At 41.6% G+C, this 25,375-nt stretch overlaps 1 protein-coding gene across 1 annotated transcript in view; it reads right to left on the reverse strand.

The window, feature by feature from the left end:
* Positions 1-1,885: 1,885 nt before the first annotated feature.
* Positions 1,886-25,375, reverse strand: part of Elp1 (elongator complex protein 1) — a 51,269-nt gene continuing 27,779 nt past the window's right edge. Inside the window, exons 19-33 of the mRNA XM_065441642.2 lie at positions 23,801-23,880; positions 23,571-23,708; positions 23,070-23,155; positions 22,720-22,862; positions 21,240-21,363; positions 17,887-17,984; positions 15,532-15,733; positions 9,253-9,314; positions 8,708-8,770; positions 7,561-7,726; positions 3,957-4,053; positions 3,724-3,866; positions 3,286-3,434; positions 2,101-2,179; positions 1,886-2,033 (exon numbers count right to left, since the gene is read on the reverse strand). Of these exons, the coding sequence (XP_065297714.2) occupies positions 1,966-2,033; positions 2,101-2,179; positions 3,286-3,434; positions 3,724-3,866; positions 3,957-4,053; positions 7,561-7,726; positions 8,708-8,770; positions 9,253-9,314; positions 15,532-15,733; positions 17,887-17,984; positions 21,240-21,363; positions 22,720-22,862; positions 23,070-23,155; positions 23,571-23,708; positions 23,801-23,880 (1,698 nt within the window). The 3' untranslated portion in view covers positions 1,886-1,965. The remainder of the gene's footprint in view (positions 2,034-2,100; positions 2,180-3,285; positions 3,435-3,723; positions 3,867-3,956; positions 4,054-7,560; positions 7,727-8,707; positions 8,771-9,252; positions 9,315-15,531; positions 15,734-17,886; positions 17,985-21,239; positions 21,364-22,719; positions 22,863-23,069; positions 23,156-23,570; positions 23,709-23,800; positions 23,881-25,375) is intronic.

Raw genomic sequence — 25,375 nt, forward strand, 5'->3', positions numbered from 1 at the left:
CTCATGCCGACCCCATCTTTCAAGAGCTTTAAAACATTTTACAGCGCAAGCGGTTATGAGTTCATTCCAGTAGCCGTTTCACTTGGCGATGGTGTCCGTAGCAGCTATCAGCGGGAGTGAGAAAAAATGATTCCCAGTTCCCGCCGGAATTGAACCTGGGCCCGCTGCATAGTACTGTAGTTGGCTACTCTACCACCGAGCCACACAAGCGTTTGCTAGTATTCTGCAAAAAAAAAAAAAAATGTCCTATAAATCCATCCTAGCGCGTGAGGATACGCACAATGTCACATGCGCACTGCGTAGCGTCTATGCGTGCCACATTTTGAATTGCAATTGCACATTATTACACCAGGTAGAATGCCATATAGCAGATGCACAGGCAGGAATACAAGGCAGTTAGAAAGGTTTAGGGAAGAAAAAGAAGTTCAAGGAGGTGTATACAAGAACGCTGGAAAATATATTATGTGCCTGATTAAATCAAGCTGGCTAGGCGACTTCACCGCCGTGTTTCAACGGGAATGCCAATAAATAGTCATCATTATCATTGTATTGCGTCACTTGCCCTGCGATGTGAGATGTGAGCCGCATAGCATCTATATCTGCACCCTTTGCATTGCAGTTGCATATTATTGCACCAGGAGCCACCTCATGTAGCAGTTGCATAGGTAGTGGTACAAGGTAGATAGGGAAGTCTTGAGAAAGAAAGATTATAGAGATGTATGAATATTGATGTAATGAAAAACATGTATGGCATACCTGATTAATTTAAGCAGACTAGGTGACTGTTTTTCAATGTTCTGTTTCAAAGGGAATGCCATTAAATCATCATCATTAGCATAATATTGTACCATTTGACATGCAATGTGACATGTGCTCCGTGTAGCATCGATACATAAAAACTTTGCATTGCAGTTCCGTTATATTCCACTAAATGTCCTGACATGTAGCAGTTGCATATCACAGTTGCATGCTGCGCATAGCTGAACCTGGTTAACTCAATCAGGCTAGCTGGCTTTTTGTCACCACCCCTTTTCAAAGGGGATGCCAATAAATCATTATAATCATCATCAACAACAACGTACCACGCCAAGGATCAAGGGATGTGATATATGCGCCACCTAGTCTAGATACCCATGTTTACTCTTTGGTACGTGTTATGGCACCTCCTCACAAGGTACGAACTGCTGCTCAAGAAGCGAATTGTAAAGCTACCCGCGCGGCTTTAGAGAGCAGGGCATGCTGCAGCTTGCCGTCAACGCCTGGCGGACAGTTCAGATCCTTCTCACGAAAACGACGTGAAGACCCTCTATAGCGTAGTGCCGAAAATGGAGCTCCTAGGGAACCGCTATTCGAGCTTACGCTGTGATTGTGCTGCATGTACTGTGTAGGCCTGTGACTATTTGCGAACAGAAATTATTTTTTGTAAAATTTGATGCAAAATTCATGAAACTGTAGAAGCCCAAATTTTGTTAACTTTACGAGGAATTGGGGAGAGTTCGCAGGTGTGGTATCTACACTCATTATATGCAAGTTATCAATGAGCTATCTCTACTCTTCAGCCTGTGATGATTTTGTGCAAATATGTTTGCGGACATAATGTACGATGATGTTTAAGTGGGGTGTCAGCAAGTGTTACATTTACCCACGCACATCCACCTGCACTCCCAAGGTTTGTTGCAACTTTGTTGATTATACACTTCAGGACTTCAGACACCAGTAGCTACACATGCTCAGTGCACTGTTTGCAAAGTTTCAACCTACCGTCTCTATTGTCTGCCTGTGTGGACTTCCCCTGCACAGATCAGAGAATGGATTAAGAATGCAGCAAAGCGTGGATGAGCTTTCTGCAGCTGATACTGCAAAAGGCATGCAACAAGCACAGCAGTGCATGGAAGCGGCAGCATATATTTACAGTCAACTGCTGTACATTACTCTTCATACATTGCATTAAATGTTCACAGTTGATCAGGTTAGCATCTGAAGTTTCCAGCAAAGGTTTCTTCGAAGTGTAGGTGGTTGTCGAAGTGCCGGATCTGAAATGAGTCATTCGTAATACATACTTTAAAAAGCTGAATACCAAGAATGCCTCCTGAAGCATACCTGATATCACATGCTCCACAATTCTTTGTTTCTGAACTGCTTCAGCAATCATTGTTGATGACGAGTGGGGACCAAGAGGCTGATCGAAAAAAAAAAGGAAAAAAAAGAAAAAAGAGCTATAGCAACCAATGGTTTACCACAGCTCACAATCTTTGTACAGGGCTGCAAACACTGCTTAGCGCAGGTAAAATTTATCATCTTGGACATATCTACAAGTTAGCTAAAAAGCATTCCTGAATATTAGCATTAATATGTTTTTGTATAACTCTAGGATACCTGCCGGGGAAATTTCCTCAAGTAATATCTGGAGGGTCACTCTGAATATAACATGAAACAACAATTCTTTTCTTAAATTTTGCACTTCAATATGCAGCAAGCTCAGCTATTAGGCAACGAAGCCTTGTAGGAAAGTCAATCTCTCATTGGTAAGAGCATGTTTATGGGAACATGAGAGAGCAAGTAAGACGGTGCAAACATATGCCAACCTGTGCACCTTAAAATTTGCAAATATCCTGTAAACACACACACACACACACACACAAAAATAGCATGCAAAATAGCATGTATTCTTTAAAAATTTTGCCATGAGTCCACACCTTCTGTGGAGTACATGCACACATGCATACTTCACCTCTAGACATAGCACAATAACAGCAGAATGCTTGGAATAGCACATAACTGACAAGCAACAAACTGCTTTTAGATCACAGTAAATTTTTCAGTGACTTTGCTATTACCAATTTTGCCTGTTTAAGGAACTGCTTGTGCAACGAAGGTAATCTCTGAAGTCCTTTCACAATCATAAAGAAGGCTTTCAAGGGTATGATCAGAGATGGACGAGTGAAGCTTTCTCGCAAACAAAATTAACATATTTTCCTAGAATTTGATGAGACATCAGTTACTTACATAAAAGGCCTGAATGTGTAAACATTACAGAAAGTTCAGGAGAGTTGGCAAGTAGAGTGCATACAGAAGAATGGAGGCGATGGTACTATGGTGTCTAAATACTGTAAGGACACTTATATGAGGACTTAATTGGCCCTATCACACTGACATACGCGCACACTGCCTCGATGTCATCTGCATACACACCTTCCGCAATGCACAACCTTTTGAGCACTTTCACAACTTTTTTTACTTAATGCAGTGTAATGAACCAAGGTGCAAATTAAAAATGGGACTTGCCAGTGTGCTTTCAGCTGTTTCTGGAGGCCAAACATTGGGAATATCCTTTTCTATGATGTCTAGCAGTGCTGCAAACAGATGTTGTAGGCTCCTGGCCTCTTGATCCAAGCCACATAGCACCAGAGCACGCAGAAGGTCCCTGCACTCCTCTGGAAGTCGTGGCTTAGCATCACATGACTGGACAGGCTGATCCCACAATGCCCGTCATATATGAGGATGTGGTTACAAGGATGCACAAGTTTGTTTTCAAGGCATAATACCTTGGCCCTACATGCAAATTAAGACGGTTGTGCTGCCTTCGTTTGTGTTGTCACATTACAAGATTTTTTATAGAAGGGCTAAACTATTTGCAGAAGCTGCTATTAAATAGCTAATTCCTTTGTAATTGACCGATTAAGTGTCAGTCTTTTCTTGAGTTTTCAGAGCAAGTGAGCTTGCCTTGTAGTTTGTCAGATGAAGAGGCCACTTCACCAAGTGCAATGATGAGTGCCAAGTCCTCATAACGGGAGCCTTCCTTCAGCACATACTTTTTGCGTTCTTGTTTCTTACGATTCCTTGATGTCCTCATGGTGGCAATCGATCTGAAAAAATACAGTACTCCTCCTTTCAAACAAAATTGACGACTAATACAAAGCATGATCACTTTTTGAATGAAGCTAGAAATTCCTCACCCCGAAATGAAGCTGCCACCAGCAACGCTCCCACCGACTGTCCTGGATGTCACGCTTGCCACATCAGAAAATGCACCATCGTCCAGATCGCCCTCCCCTTGATCATGCCGAAATATCCAAATCAACAGCTTGCTTTGTAACTTGACAATTCAACAAAAATATGCTTAATATTATGCATAACTGTCATTTGGAATACTATGTCAATGCATCGTAGGATTGCATATAAAATGAAATGTCATTTTCATACAATGACAAAAAGCAAACAAGTTTGATAAACAGTACAGGACATGCTCAATGACACGCTTTGTGTGAAAAAAATGAAATGCAGCTATGCATGCAATCATGCCTAGCTGTGCCACTTATTCAATTTTGTTATATGTACACTCCATGACAACACAAGAAGCCATTGATTACATATAGTATATTGGTGGGATTGGTGGGATGTATATTGGTGAAAGGGGATGTTGGCATGAAAAAAAAAGTTCTATAAATTTTGGGACCCAAGTACGTACCAAAACCACAATCAAATTATGGGGCACGCTGTAGTGGGAGACTCCGGGTTAATTTTGACCCCCTGGGGTTCTTTAACATGCACCTAAATCTAAGTACATGAGCATTTTTGCTGTCCGCCCTCTTCAAAATGCAGCCCCCACAGACAGCATCAAACCCAGGCAGCGTAAAGCCATGGCCAGGCAGCGTAACACTATAGCCGCCAAGCTACTCTGGCGGGTTGGTGTTTGCATTTTCCGCCTACCTAAGCATGTTAGTGTTATGAGTGGGCTGGCAGAAGCAGTGTATGTTGGGTGACACCAACAGAATAAGAGAAATCAAGGTGCTAGATTTTTCTTACAGCCACATGAAGCCAACAGACAATGAACCCTAGGGAAGCATATAAGAAATTAATTCTTTTGATTGAAATGTAGAAACATTAATACAGAATAATGAAATGAAAGAAGGCAAGAAAACAACTTGCTGCCAATGGGAGCTGAATCCACATTTTCGGCATTATACATGCAGTGCTCCACGAACTACACAAATTACACTCCACATGGTACAGTGGCAGCTGTCCCCCCCTGTCAACTTTCTTAGGCTATTTGTGTATTTATGTACATGTACAGTCGACTTCCGATAATTCGACTGCGATGGAACCAATGAAATTTGTCTAATTATCTGGTGGATTGAGTCAAACAAAGTACAGAAAGAATGCCAGAACACACAGCTAATTAATTTGACAGCATCTGTCCAATTTTAATACACTCCCGAAACAAACAAGCGCCCATTGTCTATCCGTCCAAAGTAGAAAACTAGCATAGAAATTACATTAAAGATCCTAAACAGAGTACAAATCTAATGTGCACCCGATTTCTCAGCAAGAAAATGGGCCAGGGTCTATTTATGTCTTGCACATTAGAGGCCAGTTTCCTGAAAAGGAGCATGTTTCAATAGGGTAAATACTGTAATAGGACATTGTGGACTACAGTTACTACTTGAAAATCTTTCTAGGGGCAGGCTGAAAATAGGTGGTTTCCAAGGGAGATGATGTGTGTTCAACGCAGTGACCGTCCCTTAAGTTACTGAGAGCGTTGCCACTACAGGGGTCAGTATTGTGGTCACCGTAAAGATCGGGTGTGTGCATGAAAGCTGGTCAAATTCGAATTATCCGACGAAGGTTAATTTTAGATTGAAATAACGAAAATTTGGGCCTATATAATTTCACGAGTGCCAGCTGGGACCTTCAGTTGGGATTAACTGCAGTCAAAATAACTGGTCTACTGTACAAGATTTAGCCCTGGAGGTGTTAGCCAGTGCCCCTTGTGGCCATGGCAGTGGCCACTGTGGCCACTTTTCCTTTGAGAGCTCCTTCTCTCGGACCTTGAAATCATTGTCACTGGTTATGGTCAGAGAGAGTAACCAGCAGGTTTAACAACTGTTGCTGCGTGCCCCATAAACAAGGAAAGCGAAACCTACAATGACACCACACTTACACCACACTTATTGTGACACATCTAGATTGTCGGGGTCTCCCTCAGTACTTTTTTTCCTTCCTTCATGATAGAGAGAAAAAGGTCTTAGACAAGCCTTACTTAGCTGACAAATCTTAGCTGCTTTCTGGCAAAAGACACAAGGAAATTCTTAGTTATTCCTAGTTGCCTCACATGTGTGTTGTACATGTCAGTTGGGCCGGCTCAGTTTCTCCCACTGCAAGGAGGTTGGACTGTGTAGGATATCCATTGGTGCACCATTAACACTAGTTGAGAGGGATTTTATGGCCTACAGACCATCAACTAGCCTTTGCAACTCCTCCACAGCACTTCTTGTGATGTTGCTAAGCCACTGCCCACAGGACTACAATCAGTGGTATGTGGTCCTTACCACTAGATCCCTATCATGGCATAATTTCGTGGCTTAATCTATACTTTGATTAATCTTTCTTTTTCTGATGTTTCTAAAGAGAGATGAATAACCAATATGAATGGTTAGCTAATGATCCAGACAGCATACACAAAGACGAGCATGATGTGACTGCCTCCATAGTTTATTGTGCCAGAAACTTGCCTTCAGTAAGACATTTTTGCTGACTAGTTGGTTCATACTTAAGGAAAGTTAAAATTACTAAACTACTAAACCAAACACTTAAAGGTGCTGGATGGAGGTGCAGTTATTATTTGGCCTTATAGTCCACATATTCTACAACACCTAAATAATGAAGTTCACAACACAGGTAGTGGACCATGTATTCCAATGCTGATGTATTTCCTTATCATACAATGTGCACACAGTGTGGTTGAGACTATCACTAAGCAGCAGGGGTGTGCGAATATCAAAATTTTCGAATACGAACCGAATACAAATATTTAGCTTCGAACATCAAATAGAATATCGAATAATGATATGCACATGCATTTATTAGCAAGTTGGGTTAATTTGTTATGTTGGAATATTGCAACTGCACTGTAAATGTTAAAAAAATTTGACTAGTGAGCCGCTATACCAAAACATCGTGTATTTGGCTTATGTTAAGTTGAAAAATTTAGTAATTCCCACTAGCTGTTCTCGCCAGCCTGTGCCTTATTATACCGCACCAAATACCTGTAAACGCGGACCCTGTGCCAGTCGTCACTCATCACACTTGCTGTCAAGCAATAAGCTCAGAATTTGGAGTAGCGCTGGAAAAAAAAAAAAAAATGCATCCTCACTGTCCGCAAACCATGTCCCTTTGAGAGGCTGATTTTCCCGCAAAGTTCTTACGTTTAGTGGCTAAGTGGGCTTTACAGGCAAAATTTCGCTTGCAGCACGAAATCGCAAAATTTAGCACAACATCGCCCCAATATTCTTAGATTAGATGGAAACAAATGCTAAGAACCGTGTTTTTTCCCGCACGGCCGGCAATATATTTGAATATTCGTATACAATCGAATATTTGAACATTTACGAATATATATATTTTTAATTGAATATGAATTTTAAAAAGATAATATACGATAATATTCGAATTTTCCGAATATTCAAACACCCCTACTAAGCAGCCATTAACAAGTACCACTATGGATGTACAACTTGTATTAATACTGTGAAACGGCATGTGTGGCATTCTGGTAATCACCTTGTTCCTCATTGGCTTTGAGCTCACGAACAATCATTAGCCGTGCCACATGCTTGGACCATGTGGCCTTCAGTGAATCCACAGCTTCCAACATGAATTCAAGCTCGCTCTTGACAGCTGGCTTCCACAACTTCTCAGTGAGCTCCAACTTGTTGAAATGGTGAATCTAAAAAGCAAGAAAGATGGAGAGCACATCTGAACTGTTCTGCATTGCGTATGAAGCAGCTACTGGTCAAGCTAACACATGCGCCATGTTTTTATTCATAGCAGAATGAAATATTGAACTTTCACAGCCCCGAGTGCCAGCCTTGGTAGTTTACATTCCTCGGCACCATTCTGATACCACACCAGTGGCATGCACTGAAACTTTATCATGTGTGTGTTATAAAGAAAGAAAATGAAGTTATGCATGGCTTGGGCAATGATGCAAGAAGATGGTAAGAGGCTGCTGAGCTGGTTCGGAGAGAGCTGCTGTGGCTTTGGAAAAGTGAAGACATTCCTTCATGTGCTCTGGGGGCATCATCAAGAAGGCATCGTAGTCTGTGCTGAAGTGACGTTCCACTGGCAGCGCGCCATGGTCCTTAGCAGCAGAGCCAGGTGACCCAACTGATCACCCGCAACTTCATCATGCACTACAGAGGCCTACCAGGATGCCTACAACCTACCAGTACTCGGCCGACGATGTCTCGTGCTCGTTCGACCCCCGCTGTTTGTTAGCAACATGCCGCTGGGACAGTCGGAACATGTTTCTCAACTTTACATGTCAGGTGTTTTGAAATGTGTGTTGTTAGACTTGTTTTCTGTAATTTTCTTTTATCACTTGCTATCTTCTTGATATTTATATATAAAGGCTTGTTCATTGTTGTTGGTCTGACCCTTGTCCCTCTCTGGTAGACCAGATATCATAACAGACTGTGACACAGACATAAAGGTAAGCTTGCCCAGATACTACAGATGATGTTGAAATGAAGGAAATCACTTAGAGCTTCTTGGGGATGAAGTTATGACTATCTTTATCAATGGGCAGCTGTAAATGGACAAATCTAGTTTTATTTTTTCCGTACAGTTTGTGAGCCTTCACCATTATTTTCCCCAGATGTACATTTACATTATTTTACTGAGCAAGTGTTTCACTATGGAAACAAACCTTTGCCAGTGCAACATCCCACATGTGTGCGTCAAGCAAGATGCGAACTGTTCTTTCTTCATCCTGAAAGAAAGAAAAGGTTGAAAATGAAATAGAAATAAGACACATGAGAAATTACAGCATATTCAAGATTGTTTTTAAAACAATGACCCCATTTTATACGTTACATAGTGCTCTATCACAAGATATCTACCTCCTGCACTAGAAAAACTGTGTTGGTCAGATTTGAGCAGTTTTTGAACCTCCTTACAATAGACTGTGGTATGAGGTTTAAGTTCTACACCTGTGAATGCATATGTTTGGATCTACGAACAACAATAGCAGCAATGAAAAGCCGACTAGTGCTATTTCTATTCACAGTTATAGGGACTGCAAAGATGAATGTCCCAATATATTTGCATTTATGAACAACAATGGCACCAAAAGATGGCCAGCGTTTGTTCTGTTCATCCCTTTAGGAAATCTGAAGCGTATTTTTAATTTGTGTTTTCATGTCATTGCATAAGCTCTCTCCTTTTGCTAAAAAAGCACAATCAATCACATACCTTTAGGAAGGTTTCAGAAATTTCAGAGGCTTCCTTGTAACGTTTGGCGAGTACTAAAGCATCTGCAAACATATACAAGAAGTAGCGATGATGCTAAAGCAGTGTTGTCAAGTGGTAAATTGCTTGATGCGGTGCTACACGGAAAGTAATTCCCTCTAAAGAAAGTGTGGAAAGTTTGTGTAGCTTTCAAGAGCTACATAACAGACCGGCAACACCGGCCAGTGTTGTTTAACTTCTTTCAGTTTATTGTTAGTTTTATGCCAGCATCATGCAGTGTGGTGTGGTGCAGCAAAGGGCGAGGGCCTGGCACAAACTTCACATGAGTCATGAGTGAGGCACTGAGTTTTAATGTAGAGGCCAAAAGCGCAGAGCATCAGCGCAGAGTACGGCAAAGTTGTATTGGGTTAGTTGTAAAGCAGTTGTATGCAACAATCTTCAACCTTTCGTTAAACAACATAAACAAATATATAACCAAAAGTTACTTCCATACTATAAGTTTTAAATACAAAATAAAACATTGTGACTTCAATGACAATGAGCGAACCACTTTGGCACTTTGAATGAGAGGTACTTTCCATGTGCTTAAAAATGGGATTAGCAGGATTTTGCAAGAGTGGATCAACTATCAGTAATTCTTTCAAAGAGTGGGCTAATCTGAGAATTGCTGAACACAAGTCATTATTCAAGAAAAATAACATGCTTGGACACAACAACCACTGGAATCAATTCAGATTAGAACACAAACAAGTATTTTCAAGCACTGCTGCCACATGACAGTTCAGAAAGCAGTATCAATAAATGTTAACACAACTAAATTTCCTTAGTGTTTTTCTTAAGGCGTATGTAATATTATGGGACGTGTGTGTGGAAAAAGGACTGCTTAAAACAGCTTATATATATGTATATATATATACCCAAGTAACCACTTTACAGCGACACCTTTGACATTGAGTTGACAAGCACAATAAGAAAATTAAAAAGACCCAGCTGTCTGTTAAATATCTGTGCGTTTAATAAAATACAATGCCATATTAAGTATAGAGTATAATATTACTCTTGTAAATATGAGATTGTGTTTTGCAAGTAAAAGGAAGTTAATAATATAACTAAAACACACAGAAAAATAACTGTGAAAACTCTAAAAACTATTTTCTCTTTGTTCTTTCCCTCCCTCCTTCACTTCCTTCCTCTACATTGTGAGGAAGATTAACTCTCTCGTGTCTTCAAACGTTCGTCTTCCCTACATGATCATGCATCTCCTGTCATTTAGGTTTGCCGCATGACACAAGTGCATTGGTGGGAATTTGTTATAATTACGGTCTACAATGAAAGATGATGCAAGTGTTCCGATACAAGTGCCACCTGACGGTGTGGATAACTCGAGCGTGAAAGAAACTTACTTTCCCCACTTTGGCTTAGAGACATTGAAAACCATGGGATGACCTCAGGATCGGCGGCGCCCTCCAAGAAAAATGTCCCTCAGAAGGTTTCCAGTTGGACTTTGGAGTGCAACTGGCACAAATGACTTATCCTTCTGTGTAGGGAGTTGAACTTCTATTCCTCAGAGTGTTTAATCAAGGAGCTCTTCATTGTAGGTATTTTGGCTAGCTGGCACTGTTGTATAAGATGACTAATAAATGCCTTTCTGGTGTTTGGCACCACTGTGTTGTCATTCCCTGTGTTGCCAAAAGCAAATTAGACCCCATAACCTATGCTAGATAGCCAGCTACCATTGTGGAGTACATGGAAACTGCTATCCCTTTAACACCATATACAGGGTGTTTCAGCGAACACTTTCAAAAATTTTAATAGGTCGGCTGTGGCAGATAGCACAATTCTAGTTCATGATCTGACCTACTCGAAGAGGCGGAGATTCCTTGCACAAAAAATTGAAATGCATAATTGACTAAATAACAATATATCCCTAATTTAGTGCTTAACTAATTATCGTATGGCCAATACTGCAGTTTACAAATTATAGCCGTGGAGTTTGCAAGGCAGATCTACTTGGAACTAATTCTCAGGGTGACGCCAGTTTCAAGATATTAATTCCCGAACTTTGTAGAGAAATGCATTGATGTTTAAGTTACTTTCTTGACAGAACATTTTATGCATTCAAGCACAAAAGTAAGTGGAGCACCAATGCATTTATTGTCAAATTGCAATATGAGCCATAAGGTAACTAGTCAAAACTTAATTAGTGACATTTTGTTAATTGATTATGCATTTCTTTTTTCAAGTAATGTCCACCTTTTCGAAAGCTCTCTTAACCATGAATGGATAAGAGAGTTCCTCACCAATCACCAACAGTTCGTTTTCGCCAATGAAGTCAACTCCACCGTGTGTGCTGTCGCCTCCGGTGTCCCGTAAGGAGCAGTACTCGGCCCGCTACTTTTTAAAATTTACATCAATGACATCCTCGCGTGCATCTCTTCAAACATCACTTACCATTCTTCAAACGTCACTTACCTTTCTTTCACTAATCCCACTGATAAACTAATGCTTCAGTGTGACCTAATAGACGTTGAAATTTGGTGTCGAACGTGGCTCATGATCATTAACATTGAGAAAACTTCTGTAATTTCTTTTGATAGACGACAAGAGTATCGAGCTAATACATACATGCTTAATGGCAAAGTCATTTCTTCAGTAGATTCCCTCAAATATTTATGACTTAACATCAACCATGACCTCATGTGGTCATCACACGTCACACATTACAAACAAAGCTAACCGCATCCTTGGCTATCTACGACATAATATCGCACTTTCCCTGCCGTCCGTTAAGTTCATCATCATCATCATCAGCCTGGTTACGCCCACTGCAGGGCAAAGGCCTCTCCCATACTTCTCCAACAACCCCGGTCATGTACTAATTGTGGCCATGCCGTCCCTGCAAACTTCTTAATCTCATCCGCCCATCTAACTTTCTACCGCCCTCTGCTACGCTTCCCTTCCCTTGGAATCCACTCTGTAACCCTTAATGACCATCGGTTATCTTGCCTCCTCATTACATGTCCTGCCAATGCCCATTTCTTTTTCTTGATTTCAACTAAGATGTCATTACCTCGCGTTTGTTCCCTCACCCAATCTGCTCTTTTCTTATCCCTTAACGTTACACCTATCATTCTTCTTTCCATGGCTCGTTGCATCGTCCTCAATTTGAGTAGAACCCTTTTCGTAAGCCTCCAGGTTTCTGCCCCGTAGGTGAGTACTGGTAAGACACAGCTAATATATACTTTTCTCTTGAGGGATAATGGCAACCTGCTGTTCATGATATGAGAATGCCTGCCAAACGCACCCCAGCCTATTCTTATTCTTCTGATTGTTTCCGTCTCATGATCCGGATCCGCCGTCACTACCTGCCCTAAGTAGATGTATTCCCTTACGACTTCTAGTGCCTTGCTGCCTATTGTAAATTGCTGCTCTCTTCCGAGACTGTTAAACATTATTTTAGTTTTCTGCAGATTAATTTTTAGACCTACTCTTTTACTTTGCCTCTCCAGGTCAGTGAGCATGCATTGCAATTGGTCCCCTGAGTTACTAAGCAAGGCAATATCATCAGCGAATCGCAAGTTGCTAAGGTATTCTCCATCAACTTTTATCCCCAATTCTTCCCACTCCAGGTCTCTGAATACCTCCTGTAAACATGCTGTGAATAGCATTGGAGAGATCGTATCTCCCTGCCTGACGCCTTTCTTTATTGGGATTTTGTTGCTTTCTTTGTGGAGGACTACGGTGGCTGTGGAGCCGCTATAGATATATTCCAGTACTTTTACATATGGCTCAGCTACACCCTGATTTCGTAATGCCTCCATGACTGCTGAGGTTTCGACAGAATCAAACGCTTTCTCGTAATCAATGAAAGCTATATATAAGGGTCGCTTATATTCCGCACATTTCTCTATCACCTGATTGATAGTGTGAATATGATCTATTGTTGAGTAGCCTTTATGGAATCCTGCCTGGTCCTTTGCTTGACAGAAGTCTAAGGTGTTCCTGATTCTATTTGCGATTACCTTAGTAAATAGTTTGTAGGCAACGGACAGTAAGCTGATCGGTCTATAATTTTTCGAGTCTTTGGCGTCCCCTTTCTTATGGATTAGGATTATGTTAGCGTTCTTCCAAGATTCCGGTATGCTCGAGGTCATGAGGCATTGCGTATACAGGTGGCCAGTTTCTCTAGAACAATCTGTCCACCATCCTTCAACAGATCTGCTGTTACCTGATCTTCCCCAGCTGCCTTCCCCCTCTGCATATCTCCCAAGGCTTTCTTTACTTCTTCCGGCGTTACTTTTGGGATTTCGAATTCCTCTAGACCATTTTCTCTTCCATTATCGTCGTGGGTGCCACTGGTACTGTATAAATCTCTATAGAACTCCTCAGCCACTTGAACTATCTCATCCATATTAGTAATGATATTGCCGGCTTTGTCTCTTAACGCATACATCTGATCCGTTAAGTTATTAGGCTATCAATCTCTTGTAAGACCTAAGTTACAATATGCGTGCGTGATCTGGGACCCTCACAAACACAATCTTAGCAAGACACTCAAGTTGGTACAAAATCGTGCAGCCAGATTCATTTTTTCTGACTACTCATATCATACAAGTGTCACTCACTTAAAATCAAAGGCTAATCTTCCCAAACTAGATAGGCGCAGCAAAACACTCAGACTCTGCCTTTATCATAAGCTCTACCATACCCTCCCTCCTGACAACACCCTTATCAAACCGACATACTATCTTTAAAGCCGTATCAGCCACCATAAAGCAGTTTATCTGACCTGTGCTTAGAGAATTGCTCATCTTCATTCTTTCTTTTCTCAAACAGTCATAGATTGGAACAATCTTCCAGTTAGCGTCATTATTTATGATGACCCTTCGTGTTTTAGCTCTGCCACTGAATCACATGCCTGATTGCATCATCTGCTTGTATTATCTGTAGTATTCTTTTCAATGTGCTTCTGTTGACGCTTTAATATGTTTATCGAGATGTCTGCCTATCTTTGCTTGCCGTGTTCCATACCTAGAAAAATGTTACTGCCGCTTTTTGTACACATTGCATTCAACACTTGTCGATTGTCATATTTGATAAGTTCTCGTGTGTTTCTTTTGCATTTTTCTGTTTCTTCACCTGTGGATGTGCAAAATGTTTTAGTTTTTATGTTTTTCTTTGTTGCTGTTTCTCTTCTAACTCATTTCAGTGCTTACTGCAGTGGTATTGTGTTTCTGCTAATTTGTATGCTTGCCCACCCCTTATGTAAAACCAGCAGAGGTATTTGAGGTATTATAAATAATATACATTTAAATAAATAAATTTAAAAAATACATAGGCCAGCTCATGAACAAGAATTGTGGTACCTTCTACAGGGAACCTTTAAAAATTTTTGAAAGTGTTTGCTGAAACATCTGGTGTACAGGCTGTTGCTTACAAAACAGTGCACCAACTGCCGTATGCACTCAGCCAAAATTGTGAACCAGAAGCAATGAGTTCTGCTTAATCCAGAATTTCATGACACTACCAGATGTTTATTTTCTATTTTTTTAATTGTGTCAAACAGGTTACCAGTGATGTTAGGGCAATGGCAAACACTTTCTGTCCTTACTACAAACTGACATCAGAAAGACAATGAAACCAGAACACTAATACAAAAGTCATTACAGTGAGAAAAAAAAAAGAAAAACACAAAGGAAAGTAAGTAAGTAAGTGGTGAAAGTAAGAAGGTAAAAAAATTTACTGTGAACAACTGTTAATCCTGCCTTCGGTGGCAAGCGTGTCTTTCTACTCAGCGTAACTTAAAGTTAAAACCGCTGTCCACACCATGACTCACTGAAGGATTGTCACAACACTCACTCGTCGCTGCAACAACACAGCACTGCAGCATCAGATTGCTGCCTGCAGTTTATTCATATGCGTGACATTACTGCAGTTGGAGCATGGTGGCTGTTCACTGTCAGTAATGTGTACCTGCTGAAAGTTGAACAGACCCTACTAACTTTTTGTTCTTTTCACAAACAATACACACAGCTATCAGCACAGAAGCAGACCTCATGTGCTTATGACAGTGATATGAAAGCATGTGACAATAAACCTTAGTCGAAAGTCAGTGCCTTATCTTGTCATTTTTTCTCTGTGAGTGTGTATCCTGGCACTGTTTAGTCGCAATGAATTTATACATATTAGCTCAATTTTCATTACTTCTACAGAAATAGTAGTGTCTTTAGAAATACAAAATTGGCGGAGCTTGCATGCAAAGCTACAGTCGCTCTACCTCACCTATTGTCCTGTTTGCAAGGGCTTGCAGGCTGTCTTGGTCGTACTCCATCTGGTAAGCTGTTGAAAGCAGCAAGTTCCAATTTAGGCACATCTCAAAGGCCCTTGCAGCCTTTTGCAGTTTTTCACAGCGCCAGTAGACAAGTCCAGCCTCCTCATAGTGTTTCTTCTCAAACAGGTAATCTCCATAGATATCCCATACTTCCTGCGATAAAGAAATAAAATACAGTAGACTCCCTTTAATACAAATTTGAACGGACCATAAAAATTTGTTTGAACCTATTCAGAAGTTCGTCCTATCAGAGGAATAAGTGGCAACATGATCAGGTGCATCCAAACATCTTACTTCAAAACAATCGATGAAGTAAGACTTAAAACGGTGGAAAAATGACATAAAAGCATTTATTTAGTTGAGCTTAACAAAAAACTGTTTTTAAGTGGTACTCATTCTTGGTTTCATCCAGTCCATGATGAATGTTTGACGCTTTTGAGCAAATCGGCGGAAGCTACTAACGATGTCATCTTACCTAATGACCTTAAAAATCCTTCTGTGCATTTTTGCTGCTGGATAAGTTCACTAGGGAGTTAAAGCAGGCATCTGCTGCCTCAGAGGTCATTGGTGCAGGCTCCAAGCTAGCACAAGTATGAAGGAGTGCGCTGAGCGCGTAGCAAAGCAACGCAACCTAGAGGAAACTCTAGGTGGTGTAGAGCAAAGTGGGGACGGAGAAACGAGGTGAAGCATTGCGGAGGAGGAACGCAGGCAGAGGTTTTCCGGGTTTACCTCCTCTGGCAGTTGCTACAGGTTTCGTTTGCGATACGGATGTGCCGGGTTCGTCTCGTGATAATATCGTCCTTGTGTGCCGTACGCTGTGTGGGCGAGTGAAAGCGGGCGATGGTGAGCAGACTATGGCGGCTTAATCTTGCATGTGAAAAGATGGAAAGGGGGAGGGGGAAAGTGCACTGTCTTCCATCGCGTGCATGGCGCCAGGAAGGGACGGAGGGGCATGTTGTACTTCGGCCCCGTGCGGTGGTGCAGGCTTTATCTTGAACGCGATCTGCTTTGGGGGCACAGTCTAGGTAGGCCGATGGCTCATAGCTTTGCGTGCATCGTGTTCTTGCCACTCAGTTTATGTTGAAGCAATAGACAGTGCGAAGGTCACTTCGCTCGCTGCTGCTGCCACGATTCCTCATGCCAGCGTTTTGACGGCAAGGATCCGCGGTCATCGAGTGTAATGTATTCATGTTTGCCTGCGTATATTGACACCATGCTTTTTATTTTGGTTAGTACGTGAATGTTTATAAGGGGGTGTTCTACCCCGGCGGCTGCTACGTTTGGTGCGGCAGTGCGAGCCCTGTCTTGAGTACAATTGCGATGTGGACAATCTAGGGACAGCGAGGGCTGATAGCTTCGTATGCGCTATAGCACCCATACGCTCGCGCGTCACACGTGTTCATGAAGTGAGATGTCACTGTCTCTTTTTGTTTCCACCTCTTGTTTTCGCTTCTGTCCACGGGCGATGTGCATCACAGGCTTCCAGTGGGTGCCTTGATATGCCACACCACCAGGTGCATCATTTCTTTTGCACTGCATCTATGGAAAACCAAACAAACTTTCTCATGTTGTTCGTTGTATACGAGAATTCAGCTTAACCAAGTTTGTCTTAATGAGAGTTAACTGTGTAGCTACTATATTAAAGTGGTATATTGAAGGAAATGAACTAGTGTAATTGGAATTGAATAAAAAACATATGAGCTAGCCTTTCAGTACAGTGTTACAAGTGAAAAAAAGCAAACCTTTGGCCTCTGCTTTACAACAGCATGAGCTGAAAGCTTATGCGTTTAGGGTGTGCGAGTAGGTGTTTCATGCTGTTAAGATGTGCAAATAAGAGTATGAGAATATAAGTTTTCATGATCAAATCAAATACAGATTGAATAATGCCAGAATTGAACCTTGAATACTTTTCTAATAGCTTTTTGAATAATGCACAGCCGTATACATGTACTATATACAATCAAACACATGTGTTAATCGGAACAGGATGCCTATGAAATTCAAGAATGATCAATTTTGATGTGACATGGAGATTTGGGTTAAGTGGCATATGCAGAGAACGTCTCTGATCTCAAGGCTACATGTCAAGGCTGCACAGAAAATCAACCTTTTGCAGGTACCACACCCTGTACTACTTTGGCGCTGATGTACGTGTGTGCATTTATCATGTATGCCTGCATTTCTTCAAGGTTTACAATGATAACAAGAAGATAAATATCAGGAACTGATGGTGACATAAAAAATCTTATAAACCTCCGTAAATTTCAAGACTATAAAACAAAAGGAATTGTAATTATTTTTCATACCTTACTTTCCTGTGAACCTTCAGGAAAGAGGCCAAGTGCTGTTGTGTACAGCCTCTGTGATTTGATGAGATTAAGACACTCAATGAAGTGTGGTTCACCTGTGTGCAAAGTAAGGAGCAGACCAATGAATGCACACCTAGTGACAACGCAAAGCAAGAAAGAAAAGGAAAAGAAAAGCAAGACAGCTTCAGTAATGAAAGAAGTGTGAATACATTCGGTGGTCTTCCAACACCACAGCATTGTTCTAATGTAGGAATTCACAGTGCTACAGTAATACACAGCAAGGTACCACTAAAACAACAACAACGAAGGAGAAAAACATTTTTGCTGCCTGTCTGTACCACACTTTGTCACAGAATGAGCGTCTTGCAGGGTATTAAAGGGCCCCTGAAACGGTTCGGACAAAATTTGTAGGCGCGTAGGGTACAGCTTAAGTAGAACATTCGCACCACAATTTAAGTGAAGCGTTACGTATTAATGGAGCTGCAAGCGATTAGAAGTTACCCTCCTCCCTAGCTATGCTTTTCCTCCTCAACTCGCTCGCCGAGCGAGCGGCGCTAAGCTCCGCCTTCACTCGTTCAGCGTCACGATGCGACGTCACATCGTTCACTTCCGGTTGTTTAGGAGCACGCCCCCTCCCGCGCGAGACCTCTCCGCTAGCCGCTTGGCCGTCGACCGAGAGCTATCGAAGCAGCGTGCGTTGCGAGCATTCTGTCGTAGCGCCGAACGTGTCCGGTACTCCGCTAAAAACAGGCAAGCTGGTCATTTCGGCAAATGACTGGAGGCATAAACTCAAGCTGATGAAGGAACTTTAGCGTAGACGTACGTGAGCAGCCTGATCGGTCTGCACGGTCCAGACACTTGCTGGCGCAGCGCTTAACCAGTCAAACAAAGCGCTAATATTGCTCTAACCAAGTGTAAAGCATTTTAAACATTTATAAATCAACGTGTTGATGATTACACTCCTGCGAAAAATACACACCAGCAGCAAAGAATACACTTCGTTGCTGCTACTGTGTATGGTTGAGCTCTGTGCCACCAGGTGGCTGCACCGTGCAGACCGTTCACATTTGCCCTTCTGCTCATCTCGCGGCTCATCCCGGCACAGTCAAGCGGCCAGACCCTGTCCCCTTGCGCTTGCGTTTGCCCTAATACTGGACTCGCGGTTTGCAGGTCGCTAGGTTTGCAGTCCACAAGGCAACAAAGTCGAATCATAGTGCTCGCGAAAAGACTGAGACCGACTCTGACCGCGGAGCTCTCGTCAAAATGGAGTACGTTGTAACACAAGCAGACGACACTTGCTGTGTGCCGGAAGTGCTGAAGTGTACTAAAAAACTATTCTTGTGTATTCTCTCTAAGTTATTTTCTTTTTACAAAAACAAAGTAACTAACATTCCAACTATTACGAGCATCATTTGTTCACCATAAAGTTGGAAAAATTATCGACCACGTGTCCTGGTCAGCCAATCAGATAGCTCGCCCATGTGACGTAATATGGGTTATTTGCATCATATGGGTAGGGGCGGCTTAAAATTCCGCCGAGCAGTGCGCTGCGATCGGCAGCGATGTGTATTTTTAAAACCTTATAATAAATTACACGCTTTACGCAGAGCACTTAGATGCATCAATTAATGATCAGAAGAACCTACTCTAACGACTCAGTACGTTTGTAGAAAATCGCCAAAATCGTTTCAGAGTCCCTTTAAAGGCTGCACAGAATTATATACACAGGCCATTGAGAAACTTAGCATTGCCTCTTTTCGGATAAGAAACTCTTTGCAAGCTAGCATTGTGGCATCTACCCTGGTGGCAGTTCTTGCACAGTCCCAGCAACTTCTTTGAAAATCTGAATTACCACTGTTGTGCAACTCTTAACAATTACTGCATGCTTGAAAGGAATAGTTTGGTTGATGGTTTACTGCACCTCCAGCGGCTGTTTAAGGCACATTGTGCTACAGCCCCGATTTTTGCGATGCACAAGTATGCCCCTGCACTATTGTCCATGACAGCCAGCAAAGTTGGGGCGCATTGCGTCTTACAGGCAACATTCACAGAGGTGACATTTGCCAACAAAGTGGATATTTCCAGAGAACATATAAAAGCTTTTAACACTTCGGTAGTGTCTATACATAGTGGAAATAGCCTACAGGACACTGAAACGCATTGTAAGCACTACATATTGATGTGTTTTCCAGATCCCATCTGGTTTTGAGTATCCATGCCAGTTGCATCTATCTGTGGTCAGATGCGCCATGACACTTAGCGATTAGGCCAAACAGATGAGACAGTCTACATTTCAGTACTCAATTAAAAAGCGGTTGAAATAAATGCATAATGCAGCAAAGGATGCTTACAAAGTTTCAGTCACAAATATTTGATAGTCTAGCAACATAACCCCTCTACATTCTGTTTCGTACTTAGCAGTCAATGTAGTAGTAGCTAAGCAAATACATAGTCAGCCATGGAAGTCTCACTTCCCACATTTTGCCATGAAGTCGTTTTTCCTCTGCAATGCCTTCTAAAGAATAACTCTAAAGAACAGAAGGTTATGTAAAGTCACATATTTGTACACATTAGTGTTTCTAGTATGCAACATATGGTATTATGTTTTAGTCTCAAGTGCATGTGGTGTGCTCTGGTTTCTGGTCGCAGGAAGGTGAAACTCTGCTCGTTTGGTGGCAAACAGGTTCAGGTCTGCAATGCCTTCCACGTCATAATTATGCCATATTTTACAAAGTTAGAGTATAAGACCTAATTTTACATTTAATTATATGATGCATATTCATATCTTTCTTTCACATGTGACAGCTTAATTTTTTGGTTGCAGATGAGAGCAGAGAGAGGTCTTTGTAGCATTTCCTGTTATGTATAAAATGAGGCCTGCTTTGATATCACACGAACTGCCCAATAGTAACACGCACCGGAACACACACCGATTGGCACTTACTTAAATTAAGCAATGTATGACGAAGTCTGAAGAAAGGAAAAGTGGGATAATAATGCCTAGGTTCATTGCTGTAGGATGAATAGAATCAAAACAAATTGCAAGTTTAACATCCAAAAGCAACACACAGACTATACAATGGACACCGTAGACACCACCAATTTCAACCAACTTATATTTTTTTAACGTGCCCCTAGATCTAAGTGCACAAGTGCCTTTGCATTCTGCGCTAGTCAGAATATGGCTGCAGCAGCCAGAAGTTAAACCTGTGACCTTATGTTCAGCAATAGAATACCAAAGCTACAGAACCATAGAACAGCGGGTCATTCCTGTACAGCAGGAGGGGCACAGTTGCGGAAGACAGACAATGAAGAAAAAGTGTAAATAAATTTGAACTCAGGTTGCTTGCCACATAGGCTGATGTTCTTGAGGGCCTTCTTGTAGCGCTCCAAGTGCATGTCTATTGTGAAGCGGCGATAATTGGGCTCCAGTTTGTTTAGCTTGTTCAGAAATGGAACATACTCTTTAGGATCCTGCAACAATCAAAGAAAGAGGTTGAGTGAGGTTCACTATGCCTTGCCCTCGATTCCTTGTACTGTTACTAGTACTGTGAAAATCAGTTTCAAATTAGCACACAGAACAATGCACACCACTAGCTCATTTGCATGTAAGGACATGCTGATACTCTGTGCTTTAGTATAACCAAAAGCTACTGAACCGGTAATGCACACACCTGTCTTTGCATTAACCAAGTGTGCAGGAATATAGTCACAATGTAGGCAAACACTGTTAAAGTAGCGGCAATTCTTTCCCACTGACAGGTTTATTCTGTGCATTATGCCATTCAACAGCCTGTAATGAAGAAAGCGTAGCGTCAACGTTCCAGTAAGTGTCGTGGACGGCACAATTCAATAATACATGAAGCTATGGCTGCCAGGTACCCTTGATACGACCAAAGGATAAAAACAACATTTAGACCTGAAAAGCTTACATGGAACAAGGCGCGGCTGAGTACACCACATGCAACGTTTAGTTAGTTCTACTTTCTACTTGACACAATCACAAGAATTTCCAAACAGGACTGTTTTGGATACATCTTGCCATGGCTGCTCAGCCGCTTGCAATGATTGACTGCAAGGACTATCACTCAGTGCACAACATTGCTTTCTCATCTGTTTTAGACATGAGGGTGGCATCTTGCAAGGTTTACACAGGCAGAATGCAACTCCGCTTGCATGTTACTACTCAGATGTACTCTTTAAAGAACTATGTAATAGCAAGCCATACTACAAACAGTCAACAGTAAATTGTTCACTTACTTCAAACATCAGTACTGTTTAGCAAAATCTTGCACATTAGGCCCATAATCAGGCCAAAGAAGCCATGCTCCGTTACACCACACAGTATGACCCAAAACGTTTCTTTGAAGCCTTTCTAGACTCACAATTTCAATTTACTACTATATTGCTATCAGATGCTTGGTTATGAATATAATGCACACATACTACTGTTTCAAATGCTTTGTAGTCAATGTACTAATAGTATTGCCACAAATTCAAAAGTGAACAAATTTTAAATGATTAGAATGATTCCTTGCATTTCAGGGTTTGTCTGCATTTGTAATGGCTGCTCCAAGACATACATTTCAGACTACACCATGTTTAAAAATCGGCTGCAGAGTGATTGCACGTCCCACTTTTACACAATTAAATACACGTAACAACTGTTCTCATCAATTTCTTACTGTTTGTTTTACTTTATGTTGATGGTACATGGCTAAATAACTGGACATGCTAGCAAGCAAACAAGACAACACACTATCACTTATACCATGAATGTACTGCTTCTGTGCAAACACTGCCTGGTGCTTTGTGATGGCTCACTCTTACCTTTTGAGACTTTTCTGCAACCATGAGAACAATGTCGAAGTTGTATGTCCCAAGGGCAACATCAAACAGGTCTTTCCTATCCACAAGGTAGAAGAGGTACTTGAGTGCTTCGTCACATGTTGTGCCTGCTTTATTCCCAGAATCTGCCAATGATAAAGCACAATTGCTCTGGTGTTTGCAGTCCATAACAGCATGACATGGCAAAGAGAGAAATAAGGAGAGACAAAGAGCTAATGTTCCTGTCTGACAATTTGCAGTGCAATAACTTTAGGAGCCCTGAAAACTGTCAGAAACCGTTTTCAGTGAGGAACAATGCAATGAGGGTTAGCAAATGTAAGTTCACATTTTACCTTTAAGGCTGTAGATCTTGGACAATGCTTCATCAAGCTCTGGGTCTGTCTTTTTAGCATGGCATGTCAACACAGAGAGGAGATACCTAAAAAAAGGCACAGACTGTATGGTATAGGCGGTGAGGGAGCACAAGGCACCTTATTCTCCTGATGCTGCAGTGTTAAATGGCTGCTAAGGAAATATTAATGTTACAGCAATAAATTTGTAACTAGAGTAGGTGTAATATTGAATTGAGCAGCCCCTGTCAAATATCTGTCGAGCTAGTCAAGCATGGATAAAAATACATTTCATGATCATACACAAATTTTGAACTGGCTGGGGCACAACTTTAGTACAGTAGCAGGATAGGACTCTTAGGACAAGTGCAGGATTCCCACATGAGCCTGCCAGATGATGCAATGGAAACATGCACAGGCCACAATTTCAATAAAACCTTCACAGCAGTCAATTTGTGGTACCTGCATAGTTGCAGTGGAGGACAAAAAAGTTTCCATACTTACTTGTCATAGTCGACGTGCTCAAGAACATTTCTTAGGCTGTCACAAATTTCATCTCTCTTGTTCTTTTTGAACACAAAGGGCACACGCTTTCGGGCTCGGTAGGCTGATGCATACATTGTGGTCGAGACATCTTTGTCCCTACAGGTGAGGGATATCACAGAAAAAGATTATTTACAATGTAAAGTTTATATAGACTTGTAGAAGTACTTTATCAACCTATCCAGACTTACGTGAGCCCTGTTATGAACAGGTTGAGGTCTGTTGGCTCTTTTACTTGTTGAACAAACTCTGACAAGCTGCTCAAAAAGGTCTGAAAACAACAAACAGTGGAGCTCAGGGAGCATACTTTTTTCCAGCCCCAAGTTCATTTATGACATAGCTAGCACTGGAATGTTTTTTCGTTTCTATGATTGTAACCAACAAAAAATGGAAATGGGGCTCCTCGATTCCTCTTATTCTTCTCACTCATAATAATACACATATTTTGAAATAAAATAAAATGGTAACAATATGAGAAAAGATGGAAAACTTAAGTAAGCACTGCTGCTGCATGAGTGGCATAGTGGGTCTTCACTGAAAGTACTGTAATCTTTAATGGTTTCCATCCAAATTTTACAGCAGCATGTACAAAACTTCCTACACACAAAATATGGATGTTTTATCATTAAAAAAAAAGATACATAAATGCACCTATCATTTTGTTAAATTTGGCAACTAAAGCTTCAGGCGTAATCGTAAAGCCTGAAGTCGTATGGTGCAAAATCAGCTGCAAACAACATGAAACACGAGACATTTGAGAGTGGCAGGGGGAAAGTTTAGCTTGCCAGCTTGAACATCAGCTGTCATGACCTACGCCTCAGTCACCAGTCATGGTCAGTCACACGACTTCTCTCAATCGCCAGTGTATTGCGATCTAAGACAGCCAGCAATAAATGGCTCTTTTGACTGGATTGCTAGTTTGTTTGCCATCAAATTTTACAGAGAGCAGGCCTTTCATGGTGCATTATGCCTAGATGCAGATGTTTGGATGCAGACATTGCCTGTTTTGACCAGAATGAGCTGACAATGTGCATCACACTGCAGCCAAACTGTAAAAGCAATTTTCTTAAAGGAGTACTGACACAAAAATTCGAAGTCGAGTTAACGTGGGAGATCAATTTATGTGGGCACACACACATCGTCTGCAAAATATAAACGGCGAACACAGTTCAGAACATATTTAAGATCAATTTTAAAGTGCACGTGTGTGCAGCCAACAGCAGAACGTAGCACCTCGCAACATCGACATTAAGGAAGGAATGTAAAGAAGCAAGAAAACACTATGTCACGAGTTTGCCCTGCCATCGGGGCGGGCCCTGCGAGCAAGTTTTCCGCCGCTCTGATGCCCCGATGTTTTCTTTTTTTTTTTTTTTCTTGCCGCTGAAGGCAGCGCGGAAAATCAGCTAAAGTTTGTGTCCGACACGAAATAACTCAGAGTAAAGTTACCTAAAAAGTGTGCATGTCATAAAACGTTGCACAAAATATTAAATCATTGGCGTGATTTTGACTCGCAAGCAGTCAGTGCAGCCGCCACAGCAATTGTCTCTGTGAAGCGGCTCGCCTGGCTAACGTGTTTTCTGATCGCTACCAATGGCATCGGGAAAACTAATTGTATTGTCACTTACAAGCGACATAAATGTGCAGACAGTGATTGTGTTGATGAATATAGGTGCTTTATTAGGAGCTGCGGAAGGATTGCATGTGCCGTCGGCCTCGGATCGGATGGCCAACTAGCTAGGCCTATGCCATTACTTAGCAATTGCCAG

The sequence above is a fragment of the Dermacentor albipictus genome, chromosome 1 (genome assembly GCF_038994185.2).
Source record: "Dermacentor albipictus isolate Rhodes 1998 colony chromosome 1, USDA_Dalb.pri_finalv2, whole genome shotgun sequence".
Lineage (NCBI taxonomy): Eukaryota > Metazoa > Arthropoda > Arachnida > Ixodida > Ixodidae > Dermacentor > Dermacentor albipictus.